Consider the following 19,396-nt stretch of genomic DNA (forward strand, 5'->3'; position numbering starts at 1 on the left):
TTGACTCAACAAATTTACATGATAGTCAACCTAAATCTCGACCTCTTATTCACAATAGACCCCTTTAGGCCATAACACACATGAAACCAAAACTGACATTTACAAATTTACCTCAAATGAATAGAAAGACTGAAATGACAAAGATTCCTATAATATAGGACCCTAACATTGGCTCCAAAGGGGATGGCATCCTCCCTACCATGTGCCAAGAACATCGTAGACCATGTGCCTTATCCATTGGGTTGATCCCAAACTTAATTTGCTACCTGGAGCCTATAACTTGCTCTCTTCCAAATCTTCAACACACAACTGCAAACTGAAAATGAATTTTAAAAGAAATGCCAATTTGCCGAAACAAACCGCTGGAAGCAGGCACACTGCTGAAATGGAAATCTGAAAAGTACTGAAGAAGATGTTCAAACTGCAATCTGAAAACACGTGCTGAAAGAGATGCTTGCCAAACAAGCTTATTGCACACCATTTCCTACTTATCCTACTTTGTTGAGCGCAAGTGTTAAATCAAGTTATCTCAAATTTCCAGTAAAGCCAATCAAGTAGCTGCTCACATAATTTGATTGCTTGACTGTGCTTCAACAAGATAAAAAATGGAACATTAAATGGCAGAAGCAACTCAAACCTCAAACCGAATCCAATCTTTGCACTGGTGAACAAAACAAGATCTACCTTGACTGATGATTCCAACAGGCTTGTAAAAGGACCCTCAAATGAAAACAGAAGACAATCATATTGTAACAATTGTCAACTGCATCTTTGCTTTCACACAAAGCTAATTTAAAGCTGTCATGAAAGGACTGAAAGTCTGCATAAAATTGCTGCAATAAAATCATTCCTGGCAGTGTTTTTGATACTAGCTGACCATCATTTTCATTTGCAGACGTACAACTAATTAAAAGATGCAAATCTTGACTGTTGAAATCTTTCATATAATCAACTATAGGATCAAAGAAAACATATTTCGTTTGCTGATCATCAAGAAGTTCTATAATTTGATTGCCATGATGAGACTGCTCATATGTGCTGTTTAAGTCAGACCCTGGTTTCAACTGTATGTTGTTAATTTCATGTTTAAAAACATAACATCCTTCAATCTTAGTAACTAAAGAAAGTGGGAAAAGGTCTTCAAAAAACTGATTTTGATCTTGAAAATTGTAAGACTAAATTTGAACATTTAAGACTTGAATGTCCTTCTCAAGATTGTCAACAAACTCCTCTAAAAAGTGAATTTTATCTTCAGATATACATTTGCATGACTTTAAATAAATAGGTAATAAATTAGAGAAATCTTCATCAATTTGACCATGATCAAAATTATCCCAGTATTCTTTGGAACCTTCAATAGAAATAGGGCCTACCAGATACCCTGCCATTTTGATAGATTAGGCAATTCAAGCTCTGAATTCTTTGAACGGTGGAGTCGCCATGAATGCTCTGGAATCTGAATTCTTGGAAATGGAATTCCTTGGTGAATAATGCACAACCTTCTTGTTTCTGATCACTGTTCACCATCAGTAATCAAATCTGAAACTTATTGGTTCTTTCCTAGGGAAGATGGAACCTTTCGTTCCCCGACAACAGCGCCAGAATGTTAGCACTCCGTAGATTTCCCTAGGCTGAGGGGAGAAATTCCAGAGGTAACCACAAATCACTTTTAGGCTAGAATCTAGCCCTTCTAGCTTTGGAGAGGGCTCTCTCACTTAGGTTGTTCAACTAATCTGATATTAGGTTAGGTATAATAGGTCTGATTTTCAAAGGATTGCTGGTAAGAAAGGAGGAAGATCCATTGGGCATGGAGTCATGTCAAATTTATTATTTGTCCAGTGATATGATGAAGAGAGGAAGGGTTTTTCCACAGGGGCAAGGTAGGTAGTCTTGGTGATGGAATTAATTCGTTGTAGGAGGGTGAGTGTGAGAAACGATGGAAACAACACAAATAATATGAAGTTTAAACTGTAGATACATTCTAAATGTTGCTTTAAGAAGAAAACATAGGTCACTTGGTAAAACTAAATTAGAGCACCTTTTAGATGAATTTTGAGTTAAAGATTTGGTTCTTCCAGGCATGAAGACACACATTCAAGAGATGTAAAAGTATAAGACAAACTTACAACATGAAATAAGCACAACACCATGAAGGTCTGACACTGGAATACCTGCAAATCACCTTTTGTCTTTCATTCACTGGCAAAAAATTTCAGAGAAGATATCACATACACGAGTCTCTTTCTCTCCAATCTAACCAACCAACCCTTTTTACATTCAGATTCATAAATTATATACAATATGCTCTTCCTAAGTCAAGGGGGATCGAAATCCATCCTTTTCCCAAAGATAGGAAGAGGTTGCAATGCTTTAGGAATAAAATATTTGGAAAATCTGCCCATATCCTACTATCTAGGGTTTTGTTTTTGACTAACAAAAAATATGCTAACGAAGAGAAATCATGGCATTGGGTAGAAAAATATTCAAACTTCATCATCCAAATCAGCTTGGAATCAATTATGCGAAGTTGGAGGTCCACCAAGTCGAATTTCAAAAATTCTAGAACTCTGTCAATAAATTTGGCTTGGCAAAATTGTGAAAAATGGGTCTCAAAGTGACACATTGTAATTCCTGTGCAAAAACTGAGAGAGGTGTTTATAACTTATCTAGTGTTTGACTGTGACAAAAACCTCTTTCACTTTTTCAAAATTCATCTCCCTTAGGTCTGAAATAGATTTTGAAGTGATACTGTAAAAAACGCAGCGTCTCTCTTGCCTCCTTTGCGCAACGACTGTGTTTATTGAATATCTCCCAAACGGTGAGTCTGGTGGCACTGAAATGTTTACAACAAGTTATTATCATCATACTTCACCTTCCCAAAAATTTTGAGCCAAATCCGACTCACTAATCTCGAGAAAATCCAAAAATGGTTGTAGGTGATAGTAGCTTGTTTCTCAAAAACCGTGAAGCATTTGGGCTGAAATTAACTGAGTTTATTCATCTCACCCCCATGCATCTCCTATAAAAATTTCATGGTAAGCGGGTATAGGGTTTAAGAGATATGGTGAAAATATGTTTGCGCAACGCACTTTCACAACGGGCTGTCTTTTCATGGCTTTAATCACATGCTTGAACTTTGGCTGAGCAAAAATGGATGATTGATGATGTTTCCACCCTTGTAGACCTCTTTTAAGTTCCCACACACAAAAATAATGCCGAAAATTTGATTTTTAATTAAACCCTAATGCTTTTGACAGTTTCGCAGCAACTTGTGCAACATTCCAAGTTTTGTATACTTGTAGCCTATCTTTGATAAATGAAACTGATGGGTTGTCTTGGAATGTCCCTGTGAAGCTTATGAACCTATGAAACAACCCCAAAAGTGAAAGTAAGCCTCCAAAACACTATCTCCCTTTGTTATTAGATTTGTAGCAACTGTCGCAACATCGTGACCGGCTTGACAATTCTTTGAAAGGCACAACGATTTTCTCAGTTTCACAACATCCTCCATTTTGTGCAATAGTTTGAACTTGCAAACATGCAACACTCCTTCCTTCGACCTTCAAAATGTTTTCAGAGCACGTGCTTTGAATGAGAGAGATGAGAGTAAGGAAGCACATTTAGGACCTTTATATCTTACAAAGATTTTCTTTAGGCTAATGATTATCCACTTTCTTGATATGGAAAATGATAAGTGATTTTTGTAATGATGACACCATGACATCATGACATGACTGACCATAGATTCCCATAACTGACAGAACTAAACTAACTAACTCATGATGACCAAAATCTTTCATGACTTGATCTTTAAATACCCTTTCATGGTGACCAATGACCCCTTATGATTACCCTTTTAATGATGATCCTTCATGACATTACAACTTCAGATTTTAGCAAATAGACCTTTTGATTCAACAACTTTACATGATACTCAATGTAAATCTCGACCTCTTATTCACAATAGACCCCTTTAGGCCATAACACACATGAAACCAAAACTGACATTTACAAATTTACCTCAAATGAATAGAAAGACTGAAATGACAAAGATCCCTATAATATAGGACCCTAACATTGGCTCCAAAGGGGATGGCATCTTCCCTGCGAGGTGCCAAGAACATCGTAGACCATGTGCCTTATCCATTTGGTTGATCCCTGTTGTCGCGCAGATTGGCACGACAACGCTCGGACCGGGGGCTGTCACTCTGATCCCCAATCCCTCCGTTTGAGCCTGTCTCCCGCGGCTAAGGGGGGTAGACCCTGTGAGATGATGTGACCAACTGTCGACCAGTTGGTTGGGAGACACGAGACACGAAAAAAAGCACGCGATGATTTGGTTAATTTAGCAGACCAGTGCCTTGTGGAGTTAATGTTTAAATGATTACTTTTTAAATGATATAGAAACATGGACCATGAATAGCAACCATCTATCATCAGCTAAATCATATGACCAAAACGATACCCGGCAACTGAAAATTTGAAAAGATGAATGCTTTTAATCACCACGAGAATCATAAACCATTAACCAGATATCAATTTCGCATCTCGGCTTGAAAACTTTAGATCTCAGCAATAAAGATATAACGTGAAAGCAACTGAAATCTGGCAAAAATAATTTTCCAAAATTTTAATATTTTTTTCAAAATTTTTTAAATCTTTTTTCAAATTTTTTTTATTTTTCAGTATTATGGAAATTTAAAAATCCTAAAAAGGGTTAAAATTCTAAAACTAAATTCTAATCATTAAAAATAAAACTAAAAATATATTTTTTTCATTTTTTATTTTTTATTCAAAAAATCAAAAATAAAACAAAACTTAAAGTCTAAAATAATGAAAATCTAAAAAAACTAAATATTAAAGTCTAAAATTAAAATCTAAAATAATTAAAATCTAAAACTATAAACATAAAATCTAAAGACTAAATACTAAAATCTAAACTAATAGAAATCAAAAACATTTTATTTTTTGATTTTTTATGAATCTATATATATAAAAAAAATGAAACTATAAAAGAATTAAAATCTAAACTAACCAAATCAAATTAAATCTAAAACAAATAACAAAATTTTTAAAATCTAAAATCTAGAACGTGAAATAAAAGAAACTACATTAAACATTTGCCTAACGCTAAAACGAAATGAAAGCTAAACAGTGAATCGAAACCCTACACTACAGCTAGACGATATGCATATGAAGAAAGGCGGAAACGATGAAGCTAAGACGCGGAGACTACGACAAAATCGAAACAGAGATATGCCAATGCGGTGAGACTGAAAATGAGAACCTGAGCAAGCAAAAAACGCAGGGATTTGTAATGGACACAACGATTTTCCACGCTACAGCAAAAATGAAAAACGTATATACCTGGAACGCAATTTCAAATGGTGAAATGGAGCAGTAACTTCCGGAAAATACGATGAGAGACGGCAGTCGATTTTATTACCTGGGCCGAGGGTATACCTGCGTATAGCCAGAAATTGATTCGAATTCAAAGAAACTTCGAAATATTGACTGCGTTAAAAGTGAAATTCATGACCTGGCTGATGTCGTTCGATCACGCGGAGCTTTTGATGGCGGCTCAGAAAACCCCAGGACGTGCTTCTGATTGAACCGATTCACAACTGGATTCACAATATTATTTCATGTCAAATACATCGACCCTTGCACCGTCGTTTTCAAAGGATCTGCTCACGCAGCGAGGATATCTCACGCGTATTGTTTTAGAGACTTTATTCTCTGCGTGTTTGAAACTGGAATGATAAACCTCAGCTGATGAAGCGATTTGCCCAGGAAAACCACAGCGTATGCTTTCGGTTTCGGAATGATGCATGCTACGGCTTCGATTGCTGAGGGCTTTCCACCGTTTTTTATCTCATGTAAATATTGACGATCTGGTTCCAGAAATGCTCTTCTACAGCGGACTCAAAATTGCTCTTGATGAAAACCCTGTATCTGAAAACACAAAAATACAAAACCCTAATGAAACCTGTAAAAATCAAAAATTAAAAATAAAACCCTAGACAGCTGATAATTTACAGATTTAGCCCCTTCACAGCCAGATCTAACATTAAGAATAGGAAAATTTTAAAGAAAAGAAATTTCAGATTGTCACTGTAAAAAAGAAACTTCAGAAATTCTCTCATGCAGATTAGAAAAATAAAACCGAATGATGGACCCAGGATCAAATCCACTGGGCTCAGCAGAAAATGCTTGTGGGAGTTGGCTGGTTCAGTCGAGAACTTCCCCTAACGCCCACCAAATCTTCTTCAGCAAGGGTTTTTCTGCACAGCTCAGAAACAACCATCAGTAAAGAGGGCAAGAATGCTGCTAGATCTCAGGAAGTAATGGAGATACCTGCCATTACTTCAGAAACCCTAACAGCACCCAAACCCTAGCAAGTGAGCAAGATACCTGTACCCACAATACTCTACAAAAGCTATTATTAACAGCTGAAAATCACATATGCAGAAAATCAAAACAATCTCACAGCATTTCAAGAGAGTAACACCAGCAAGATATGGACCCCAAAGTCTTCTTTATTAACCAGGAACAAATTTACAAGAGAGCTTCTTCAGTCTTTGACTCACAGATCGAATGATCTGAAATGACCCCTAGCACCCTATTTAAAGGAAATGATCCCAACGGCTAGTTCGAGTGATCCACGTAGAAATGATCTCGACCGTTGATGAGGATCAAGACATCTCTTGATCTCATCTGTTGATTTATTCACTTAATTTTTTTATTATTATTATTTTTTTTTAAATTTTTAAAATTTTTAAATTTTTTTTTTTTATTATTTTTTATTAATTTTTAAATTTTTATTTATTTTATTATTTTATTATTTTTATTCATTTTTTTAAATTTTTTAATTCATTTTAAAATGGATCACTGAACTAAGCCTTCGGAAACATCACCTAGGACCTAGGACTTAGGACTCATGAGGGGATTCAAAACATTTTTCGACCCTCAAGACACATTTCATGATGACTTTTACAAATTTACATCTTAAGGGGGAAAACCCCTTTAATACAGACCCTCATCAATCACCCAGTTCTGCGACACAACTATAATCTAGCAGATTAACACACTAGGATTCTCCTAAAGTTCTAATGACAAAATGCATCCCGGCTTTGGGGTCAGGTTTGAAGGAAAACTCTGCCGATCCATGGATCGGTGAGACGAAAAACCTTCCGGGACATAGATTATCATAGAAAGTTAGGTCCACCTAGGCAATTTTACATACATGACTCAGATCTGCTTAGATTATTTACAATTCATACATGCAGACTGGGTTTACAATTGAAATGATCAAGCTGCTGATGACTGTAGGCTGGCACGGACACGTCGCTCAGGTGCTGCTCCTTTCTGTCAAGAAAAACAGGGTGCTGCACTGCATGGGTAGTTGACCAGTAGAGGTCAACATCTGGCTCTACTTGGGGACACGTTGCTGCTTGCAGGAATGTGAGAATCCAGAATCTGCATCCATACAACACAAAACAAAATATAAGTAGCGTCCGTCCAAAATCATCATATACATTAAGCACAGGAAAGATAAAAGCTCTTCATTTATTAACTATCTAAAGCAGAAATGAAAATGCGGAAAAAACAAGGAGTAGGGTTAGAAATACGATACAAAAGATGCCCTACGGCATCAGATGTGTTCAATAAAGTGCATACTGAGCATTTGCCTGCTTTCAGGCAAATCTGTCGGCTGCTTGTCGGATGTGCCATGTCCAATTTTGCATATGGTAGGACTTTTTCCTATCCGAAAATCAAGCTGCTCACGGCCGTCTGATGTATCAAATCTTCGTCTCATCTTCTTTCTCTTACGCTTTTTCTTTCTGGCAGGTTCAATTACTGATGACCTGGAACTTTCTGTTTCAAAACTATCAGACGAAGTATGTAAGATATGCGTGCTATGTCTTTCTTCATCTTGCATCTGATCTTTATCATTCTTAAGTCTGTCTGGATCACCCTCAATCAACCATCTTTCAATCGAATCAACAACTTCCCAATAATAAGATGAATCTTGTTGCAGCAAATGAGAAGACTCCTGATCTGTTGATGTTTGCTGGTTTCTCCTATCCTCTGCCAGTTGCTGAAACCTTTGAACTTGTATTTTAATGGCATCCATCTGACTAGAGTGTTCAACCTTTGTAGCACTGATTTGTCTCGCATGGTGTTCTTGCATGTCTTTTATTACTTTAACATTCTTTTCCTTTATGTCCGTCAAGCAATGCTGCATAAAATTTATTTCTTCTTTATGATTCGCTTGCATGTCAGCCACTTGATTATTATGATTGAACGTCATGATAGTCATTTCCTCATCCATAGTTAATAACTTGTTTTGCATAGAGTCAATTTCCTTATCATGATCAGCTTTCATGGTCACCATATTTTCCTCTAAGACTGACAACCTGCTTTGCATGATTCTAATTTCTGTTTCATAATTAGTTTTTATGGCCTCAATTTCTTTAGCATGGTGACTTTGCGTGACCTCAATCTCCCTGTTACGTTTTTCCAGATGGGTGCATAAAGTTTTCACATCATTGACATAATTAGTTTGATTGATTTCCATATTTCTCACCAGCATCATTAGGTCTCGTAAAATTTGCTTTTGCTCTTCCCTTTCGTTGTCATTTGTCCCTGATTTTTCACTATCATGAACTTGATCTGCAATATTTCCGATGGATGACACGTTCTGACATGATGAATCGTCTTGGGATCTTTCAGCTGGACCGCTTATCAAATTGCTTTCATTCTGTTGCACAATTTTAGAGGTAGAAGGCAAGCTGACCGGATAACAATATCTATCTTCAAAAGCATTGATAATATCAACCAAAGAATTGAAAGAATCCTTAGGAAAATTGTTAAACCAATTCAAAGCACCATCTTCTAAAGAAAGGACAATTAGACGCATTTTGATATCGCTATGATTAAACTGAGGGGGTTTGCAACATATGGTCATGATGCGAATAAACAAGTCAATATGCCTTTTAGCAGCGATTGGATCACCATCTGAAAAAATAGGTAATTCAGGAAGGGCCTCCTCCGGAAAATCATGGAGACGGTGAGTAAAACGACATGGTTTACATGAATAATCCATGATGAATAATAAAGGATGAGATGGATGATAGAACTAGATCTATGCTCAAGAAAATCAAAAGATGAAAGAAGTGGAGTCGCCACTTGAACAATAAGTCTGATTCTAAGATCCAGAAAGCAATCAACAAAAAGATATGCGGCAGGCCTCTTGTCTGGGAAAAAATAAGAAAATGGAGTCGCCACCCAAACAAGAAACAAACCGAAGAGACGCTACTGATACGTGATGAAAAGATGCCAAAATATTGAATATGCCAGCTCAAACTGAGAGATGAGAAAGATGAGAAGATGAATGTCGATGAAACTCCAGGAATAGAAAAACTCTTTCCCCGGCAACGGCGCCAAAAAATGTTGGCGTTGCCGGCTCAGACGAATGATAGACAGATGAACGATGAATGATGAAAAGATGTTGAAACACCAAGGACAGAAAAACTCTATCCCCGGCAACGGCGCCAAAAATGTTGGCGTTGCCGGGCCAGATGAACAGATAAAAATGAGAAGGATGATGAAATGCCGAGAAAACAAAGTCCCCGGCAACGGCGCCAAAAAATGTTGTCGCGCAGATTGGCACGACAACGCTCGGACCGGGGGCTGTCACTCTGATCCCCAATCCCTCCGTTTGAGCCTGTCTCCCGCGGCTAAGGGGGGTAGACCCTGTGAGATGATGTGACCAACTGTCGACCAGTTGGTTGGGAGACACGAGACACGAAAAAAAGCACGCGATGATTTGGTTAATTTAGCAGACCAGTGCCTTGTGGAGTTAATGTTTAAATGATTACTTTTTAAATGATATAGAAACATGGACCATGAATAGCAACCATCTATCATCAGCTAAATCATATGACCAAAACGATACCCGGCAACTGAAAATTTGAAAAGATGAATGCTTTTAATCACCACGAGAATCATAAACCATTAACCAGATATCAATTTCGCATCTCGGCTTGAAAACTTTAGATCTCAGCAATAAATATATAACGTGAAAGCAACTGAAATCTGGCAAAAATAATTTTCGAAAATTTTAATATTTTTTTCAAAATTTTTTAAATCTTTTTTCAAATTTTTTTTATTTTTCAGTATTATGGAAATTTAAAAATCCTAAAAAGGGTTAAAATTTTAAAACTAAATTCTAATCATTAAAAATAAAACTAAAAATATATTTTTTTCATTTTTTATTTTTTTATTCAAAAAATAAAAAACAAAACAAAACTTAAAGTCTAAAATAATGAAAATCTAAAAAAACTAAATATTAAAGTCTAAAATTAAAATCTAAAATAATTAAAATCTAAAACTATAAACATAAAATCTAAAGACTAAATACTAAAATCTAAACTAATAGAAATCAAAAACATTTTATTTTTTGATTTTTTATGAATCTATATATATAAAAAAAATGAAACTATAAAAGAATTAAAATCTAAACTAACCAAATCAAATTAAATCTAAAACAAATAACAAAATTTTTAAAATCTAAAATCTAGAACGTGAAATAAAAGAAACTACATTAAACATTTGCCTGACGCTAAAACGAAATGAAAGCTAAACAGTGAATCGAAACCCTACACTACAGCTAGACGATATGCATATGAAGAAAGGCAGAAACGATGAAGCTAAGACGCGGAGACTACGACAAAATCGAAACAGAGATATGCCAATGCGGTGAGACCGAAAATGAGAACCTGAGCAAGCAAAAAACGCAGGGATTTGTAATGGACACAACGATTTTCCACGCTACAGCAAAAATGAAAAACGTATATACCTGGAACGCAATTTCAAATGGTGAAATGGAGCAGTAACTTCCGGAAAATACGATGAGAGACGGCAGTCGATTTTATTACCTGGGCCGAGGGTATACCTGCGTATAGCCAGAAATTGATTCGATTTCAAAGAAACTTTGAAATATTGACTGCGTTAAAAGTGAAATTCACGACCTGGCTGATGTCGTTCGATCACGCGGAGCTTTTGATGGCGGCTCAGAAAACCCCAGGACGTGCTTCTGATTGAACCGATTCACAACTGGATTCACAATATTATTTCATGTCAAATACATCGACCCTTGCACCGTCGTTTTCAAAGGATCTGCTCACGCAGCGAGGATATCTCACGCGTATTGTTTTAGAGACTTTATTCTCTGCGTGTTTGAAACTGGAATGATAAACCTCAGCTGATGAAGCAATTTGCCCAGGAAAACCACAGCGTATGCTTTCGGTTTCGGAATGATGCATGCTACGGCTTCGATTGCTGAGGGCTTTCCACCGTTTTTTATCTCATGTAAATATTGACGATCTGGTTCCAGAAATGCTCTTCTACAGCGGACTCAAAATTGCTCTTGATGAAAACCCTGTATCTGAAAACACAAAAATACAAAACCCTAATGAAACCTGTAAAAATCAAAAATTAAAAATAAAACCCTAGACAACTGATAATTTACAGATTTAGCCCCTTCACAGCCAGATCTAACATTAAGAACAGGAAAATTTTAAAGAAAAGAAATTTCAGATTGTCACTGTAAAAAAGAAACTTCAGAAATTCTCTCATGCAGATCAGAAAAATAAAACCGAATGATGGACCCAGGATCAAATCCACTGGGCTCAGCAGAAAATGCTTGTGGGAGTTGGCTGGTTCAGCCGAGAACTTCCCCTAACACCCACCAAATCTTCTTCAGCAAGGGTTTTTCTGCACAGCTCAGAAACAACCATCAGTAAAGAGGGCAAGAATGCTGCTAGATCTCAGGAAGTAATGGAGATACCTGCCATTACTTCAGAAACCCTAACAGCACCCAAACCCTAGCAAGTGAGCAAGATACCTGTACCCACAATACTCTACAAAAGCTATTATTAACAGCTGAAAATCACATATGCAGAAAATCAAAACAATCTCACAGCATTTCAAGAGAGTAACACCAGCAAGATATGGACCCCAAAGTCTTCTTTATTAACCAGGAACAAATTTACAAGAGAGCTTCTTCAGTCTTTGACTCACAGATCGAATGATCTGAAATGACCCCTAGCACCCTATTTAAAGGAAATGATCCCAACGGCTAGTTCGAGTGATCCACGTAGAAATGATCTCGACCGTTGATGAGGATCAAGACATCTCTTGATCTCATCCGTCGATTTATTCACTTAATTTTTTTATTATTATTATTATTTTTAAATTTTTAATTTTTTTTTTTTTTTTTTTTTTTTTTTTTTTTTTTTTTTTTTTAATTTTTTAATTTTTATTTATTTTATTATTTTATTATTTTTATTCATTTTTTTTAATTTTTTAATTCATTTTAAAATGGATCACTGAACTAAGCCTTCGGAAACATCACCTAGGACCTAGGACTTAGGACTCATGAGGGGATTCAAAACATTTTTCGACCCTCAAGACACATTTCATGATGACTTTTACAAATTTACATCTTAAGGGGGAAAACCCCTTTAATACAGACCCTCATCAATCACCCAGTTCTGCGACACAACTATAATCTAGCAGATTAACACACTAGGATTCTCCTAAAGTTCTAATGACAAAATGCATCCCGGCTTTGGGGTCAGGTTTGAAGGAAAACTCTGCCGATCCATGGATCGGTGAGACGAAAAACCTTCCGGGACATAGATTATCATAGAAAGTTAGGTCCACCTAGGCAATTTTACATACATGACTCAGATCTGCTTAGATTATTTACAATTCATACATGCAGACTGGGTTTACAATTGAAATGATCAAGCTGCTGATGACTGTAGGCTGGCACGGACACGTCGCTCAGGTGCTGCTCCTTATTGTCAAGAAAAACAGGATGCTGCACTGCATGGGTAGTTGACCAGTAGAGGTCAACAATCCCAAACTCAATTTGCCAACTGGAGCCTGGAACCTGCTCTCTTCCAAATCTTCAACACATAACTGCAAACTAAAAATGAATGCTGAAAGAAATACCAATCTGCCAAAACAGACTGTTGGAAACTGGCACACTGCTGAAATGGAATTCTGAAAAGTACTGAAGAAGATTCTCAAACCACAATTTGAAAACACACGTGCTGAAAGATATGCTTTCGAAGCAAGCTTATTGCACACCATTTCCTACTTATCCTACTTTGTTGAGCACAAGTGTTAAATCAAGTGATCTCAAATTTCCAGTATAGCCAATCAAGTAGCTGCTCACATAATTTGATTGATTGATTGTGCTTCAACAAGATAAAACTGGAACATTAAATGGCAGAAGCAACTCAAACCTCAAACTGAATCCAATCTTTGCACTGGTGAACAAAACAAGATCTACCTTGACTGATGATTCCAACAAGCTTGTAAAAGGACCATCAAATGAAAACAAAAGACAACCATATTGTAGCAATCTGTCAACTGCGTCTTTGCTATCACACAAAGCTAATTTAAAGCTGTCATGAAAGGACTGAAAGTCTGCGTAAAACTGCTGCAATAAAATCATTCCTGGGAATGTTTTTGATACTATCTGACCATCATTTTCATTTGCAGACTTATAACTAATTAAAAGATGCAAATCTTGACCGTTGAAATATTTCATATAATCAGCTATAGGATCAAAGAAAACATATTTCGTTTGCTGATCATCAAGAATTTCTATAATTTGATTGCCATGATGAGATTGCTCATATGTGTTGTTTAAATCAGACCCTGGTTTCAACTGTATATTGTTAATTTCATGTTTAAAAACAGAACATCCTTCAATCTTAGTAACTAAAGAAAGCGGGAAAAAGTCCTCAAAAAACTGATTTTGATCTTGAAAATTGTAAGATTGAATTTGAACATTTAAGACCTGAATGTCCTTCTCAAGTTTGTCAACAAACTCCTCTAAAAAGTGAATTTTATCTTCAGATATACATTTGCATGACTTTAAATAAATAGGTAATAAATTAGAGAAATCTTCATCAATTTGATCATCATCAAAATTATCCCAGTATTCTTTGAAACCTTCAATAGAAATAGGGTCTGCCAGATACCTTGCCATTTTGATAGATTAGGCAATTCAAGCTCTGAATTCTTTGAACGGTGGAGTCGCCATGAATACTCTGGAATCTGAATTCTTGGAAATGGAATTGCACGGTGAATAATGCACAACCTTCTTGTGTCTGATCATTGTAGTAATCAAATCTGAAACTTATTGGTTCTTTCCTCCAAAAGGTGGAACTTTTTGCTCCTCGACAACGATGCCAAGATGTTAGCATTCCATAAATTTCCCTAGACTAGAATCTAGCCCTTCTAGCCTTGGAGAGGGCTCTTTCACTTAGTTTGTTCAACTAATTTGATATTAGGCTAGGTATAGTGCTTAATAAGGTCTAATTTTCAAATGATTGCTCGTAAGAAAGGAGGAAGATCCATTGGTCATGGAGTCATGTCAAATTTATTATTTGTCCAGTGATATGATGAAGAGAGAAAGGGTTTTTCCACAGGGGCAAGGTAGGCAGTCTTGGTGATGGAATTAATTTGTTGTAGGAGGGTGAGTGTGAGAAAATATGGAAACAACACAGAGTATCAAAATGCAGATAAATTCTGAATGTTGCTTTAAGAAGAAAATATAGATCACTTGGTAAAACTAAATTAGAGCATCTTTTAGATGAATTTTGAGTTAAGCATTTGGTTCTTCCAAGCATGAAGACATACATTTAAGAGATGTAAAAACATAAGACAAACTTACAACATGAAAGAAGCATAACACCATCAAGATCTGACACAGGAATCCCTGCAAATCACCTTCTGTCTTTCATTCACTGGCAAAACATTTCAGAAAAGATATCACATACACAAGTCTCTTTCTCTCCAATCTAACCAACCAATCCTTTTTACATTTAGATTCATGAATTATATACAATATGCTCTTCCTAAGTCAAAGTGGGTCGAAATCCATCCTTTTCCCAAAGATAGGAAGAGGTTACAATGCTTTAGGAATAAAATATTTGGAAAATCTGCCCATATCCTACTATCTAGGGTTTTGTTTTTGACTAACCAAAAATATGCTAATTGAAGAGAAAATCATGGCATTGGGTAGAAAAATATTCAAACTTGATCATCCAAATCAGCTTGGAATCAATTATGCCAAGTTGGAGGTCCACCAAGTCAAATTTCAAAAATTCTAGAACTCTGTCAATAAATTTGGCTTGGTAAAATTGTGAAAAATGGGTCTCAAAGTGACACATGTAATTCCCAAACTGTAGTGCCTGTGCAAGGATCGAGAGAGGTTTTTGTAACTTATCTAGTGTTTAACAAAAACCTCTTTCACTTTTTCAAAATTCATCTCCCTTAGGTCAGAAACCGATTTTGAAGTGAAACTGTAAAAAAACGTAACGTCTCCCTTGCCTCCTTTGCGTAGTGCCTGTGTTTTTTGAATATGTCCCAAACGGTGAGTCCGATGGAGCTGAAATTTTTACAGCAAGTTACTATCATCATACCTCATCTCCACAAAAGTTGTCAGCCAAATCCGATTTACGGATCTTGGGAAAATCCTAAAATGGATGTAGGTGACGATCTCTTGTTTCTCGAAAACTGTGAAGCATTTTGGGCTCAAATTAACTGAGTTTATTCATCTCACCCCTATGCATCTCCTGTAAAAATTTCATGGAAAACGGGTACAAGGTTTAAGAGATATGGTGAACATATATTTGCGCAACGCACTTTCGCAACGATCTTTATTTTCATGGCTTTAATCACATGCTTGAACTTTGGTCGAGGAAAAATGGATGATTGATGATGTTGCCACCCTTGTAAACCTCTTTTAAGTTCCCACACACAAAAATAATGCCAAAAAATTGATTTTTAATTAAACCCTAATGCTTCTAACAGTTTCGCAGCAACTTGTGCAGCATTCCAAGTTCTGTATACTTGCAGCCTATCTTTGACAAAATGAAACTGATGGGTCGTCTTGGAATGTCCCTGTGAAGCTTATGAACCTATGAAACAACCCCAAAACTGAAAGAAAGCCTCCAAAACACTATCTCCCTTTGTTATCAGATTCATAGCGACTTTCGCAGCATTATAACCGGCTTGACAATTCTTTGAAATGCGCAACGATTTCGTCAGTTTTGCGACATCCTCAGTTTCGCAACATCCTCCAGCTTGTGCAACAATTTGAATTTCTAAGGGTGGAATTGTGACGATGTGAAGAATTCCTAAGGCAATGCAAAGGTCGATCATCCACTCAGGTTTATAACCTAGAATTTAGTTGCAGCTTGAGCAACCCTGAGGGTTCGGTCTTGGAGCTTATCGTGAATTTGGCTTTGAAGTCAGTCTAGTGTAGTCAGACCAGGAATAGGCTAGTAACACCAACTCTGCTAAATTCAGAATTAGATTGGCAATGATCGGAATTGTAGTGGATTATTGAATGACTGGACTGTGGAGTTACCATGGAATTATTTCATTGGGCTGTTGAAGCATTACTGAATTGATGAATGATTAAGTAGTATCCTTGCACTATATGATTTATTGTGTATTGAAAGAGCAGTCCTGTCTATTATAATTGTAAGGTATAGACTATAATAACTTTGACAGTACAAGAAATTGTTGAAACCCTCGTTTTCTGAGAAAACCCTAAGTGCAATAATTGCCCTAGCTCTTTACAAAGGTCAGAATGCAAAACTATGTAAAAGCACTGAACTTTAGGCTTTGATAAGAATTGATATTAACACAATTACAATGAAAATACTCTCATACAACAATACAATAAGAGGGCAAGTATGCAAGCATAAGAGGAGATTGCTGAGATGTACACATCATACACTCTATATTCTATCACATTTGACATAATTACAAAATTGGTGGGGAGTGATTATCTTTGACAAAGTCTTTGGAAGGTATAAATATAAAATACAAATTAAATAAATGATAAATGTAGACAGTCACCTATAAAAGAGAAAATATGACAGCGATAAGTACAAGAGAGATAAAGTACACATTACTACATGCATGAACATATCCACTAGACTAAGCTTCATCACTAGCAATGGAATTTTGCAACTATAGCGATATATGAGAAAAAAAGCACACTGCTTTAGTTATAATAAAACGTTGTTTTTTGTTGTTGTGGAAATTGAACCCATCTTAAGTAACTAGCAATATTGATAAATACAAGAATAAATTGATAATGGGAGTATCCTAGGAATTGGTTTATTGATTAGTTATTGTGCAGTAAATGACCGTTTTATGCCCCATATTTATTGGTCTTCTCGTTCTAAGGTGCATATGAATTGTGTCGCACTCACAATGCAGACTAGAAAACGAGCAATATACAAAGTGTATAATTGTTTGTGATTCTGTTGTCACTTCCTTTATAAATGCAATGGATATCCACTATTTGTATTGTTGTTTACAGCAGTCATTACTCTTACTGATATTTCTTTTTTCTTGAAATTCATATGTAGGTCTGAACTTGGGGAGGAGGTGCTTGTGACGTTCAACAAGGGTTCCAAAAAAGTGCGTGAGACAATATTTTCAATCGAGATCATATATTCATCTTATATTGAATGAGTAAATATTTGTTCTCTCGTATTTCTTGGATTAAATAATAGAAAAGATTAATGAAAGAAAAGAAAGCATGGTAGGTTCGTTTGTCAAAGTTGATAATGTATGCACATATGTGATTTACATTTATGGTTTTACGGGCACTATTGTATGATCCTAGTCCAAAATTTGAAACAAAATATGATAATAAGAAGTTGTAAAGACTTATGATTCAGTATAAAATTCTTACAAAAGCATGGAGGCAACAATTTACTATATACATAAATTTGGTTCCTCCACATTTTCTGCAGTTGTGTTGATATGCATGGCATTTATTTTCAACTTCAATTTTGTTCGACACCTAACCACAACATTCTTGTAGGGTATTAACTCTATGTATATGAGCTATTTTTTGTATTCTCATGATCTTGTAATAATGTTCTTGAGCTAAAGCTTTAGTGTCTCATATTCCAATATTGTAAAAAGGCCTCTTTTATTTAGTAAGGACTTAATCATTCTTATTAGTGACTTAAGATTTAAGTTAGAGTTTTGTTAGGGTTTTTGTGCTCCACCTAGGGAGAGGAAGGATGGCTCACTTGAAGCATGAAGGTGAGGACGGATATAGATCTCATGTCTTATATTCAATACAATTGACCAGCTTATTGGTGTTGTTGGAAAACTATTCCTCTATTACTTGGATTTCCCGTAACAATCCAATCATGGGTGTGTAGATGCTCCCACTCTTTTCTTTGATTTGCAGCCTTTCATGGGGTGTTTGGTTTCAGTTATTTCAGTAGTTCCATTTTGGTTATTGGAACACCGCAAGGTGGTATTAGAGCCTCACTCGATTCTTGCTTTTGTTGTGTTGTTTCTAGTAAAGAAAAACACAAAAAAATCTATCGGAGAGATGCAATATTTAGAAGGGTTTGTTGAAAACACTGAGAGTGGGGGTGAATCAGTATTTCACTTTTTCTTACAATTGAATATCAAAACATTTAACCAATAATATCATACTAAAGGAACACAAGATGTTTATATAAAACAATTTATTTATATTTCAAGGAAAGCTACAACTTCTAGTTTACTAGCTACAACTGGAAGGGCTACAACCCCAAAAATATTTACCAACCACTGCCAGAAGGAGCTACAACCCCTGGTTTACCGGCATCCAGTGGAAGGAGGCGACAACTTCCTGAAGGAAACTACAACTTCCTTTTGTAGCACCACCCTACCACCCTATAGAATAAAAGGTAAAACAAAATCTTGGGCTCCTGTACCAGGGGCAATGGCCCACTTACAACAATGCTAAACAAACTCAACAAACTGTTCTCTTACTCAAACCACAACTGCTCATCATATGCCCACTGACAGATCCTAGCAACATTATATGGCATCAAATACATCATACTCTCTCAGCCATATAACAAACTAATAATATCATTATCTTCCCATAATATAGCATCAAGAGTGACACAGTTAGCATCAACATACAAACATAACATCTCAGTAATATATCAAACCTGGCAGTAACAATGACTATGCTCAATAACCAGTTAGTCATGGCATTAGTAGCATTGTCTGCTACTACAAATATACAACAAAGCATATTTACACTCAGTTCTCCATGGCAGCAAATAATAAAACCCACTGGTAACTCTGTCACTTGAGGCTACCAACACATCGCAGTTGCAGACCACCGCTTCTACACATACGCAGATTGCATTTGATTAGCATTTCGATCCTCATGTAATTCTTCAGTGTGCTCACAATCTACTGGCCTCCAATTGCACTGTGTGTAAACCTTGCTCCACTCTGGCTTCTACAATACGACGTACAACGC

The 19,396-nt window shown here is 36.2% G+C and overlaps 1 protein-coding gene across 3 annotated transcripts in view; it reads left to right on the top strand.

Annotated features, from left to right (window-relative positions):
• The window catches only part of LOC149184925 (uncharacterized), a 275,322-nt gene that overhangs the window by 10,327 nt on the left and 245,599 nt on the right, over positions 1-19,396 (top strand). For all 3 annotated transcript variants that reach the window (XM_089419015.1, XM_089419014.1, XM_089419013.1), the window contains exon 3: positions 17,478-17,529. In XM_089419015.1, coding sequence (XP_089275141.1) covers positions 17,478-17,529 — 52 coding nt within the window. The remainder of the gene's footprint in view (positions 1-17,477; positions 17,530-19,396) is intronic.

This window comes from Pinus tabuliformis, chromosome 3_2 (assembly GCF_031772625.1).
Source record: "Pinus tabuliformis cultivar Carrire ecotype Pingquan chromosome 3_2, CPIR1, whole genome shotgun sequence".
Taxonomy (NCBI): domain Eukaryota; kingdom Viridiplantae; phylum Streptophyta; class Pinopsida; order Pinales; family Pinaceae; genus Pinus; species Pinus tabuliformis.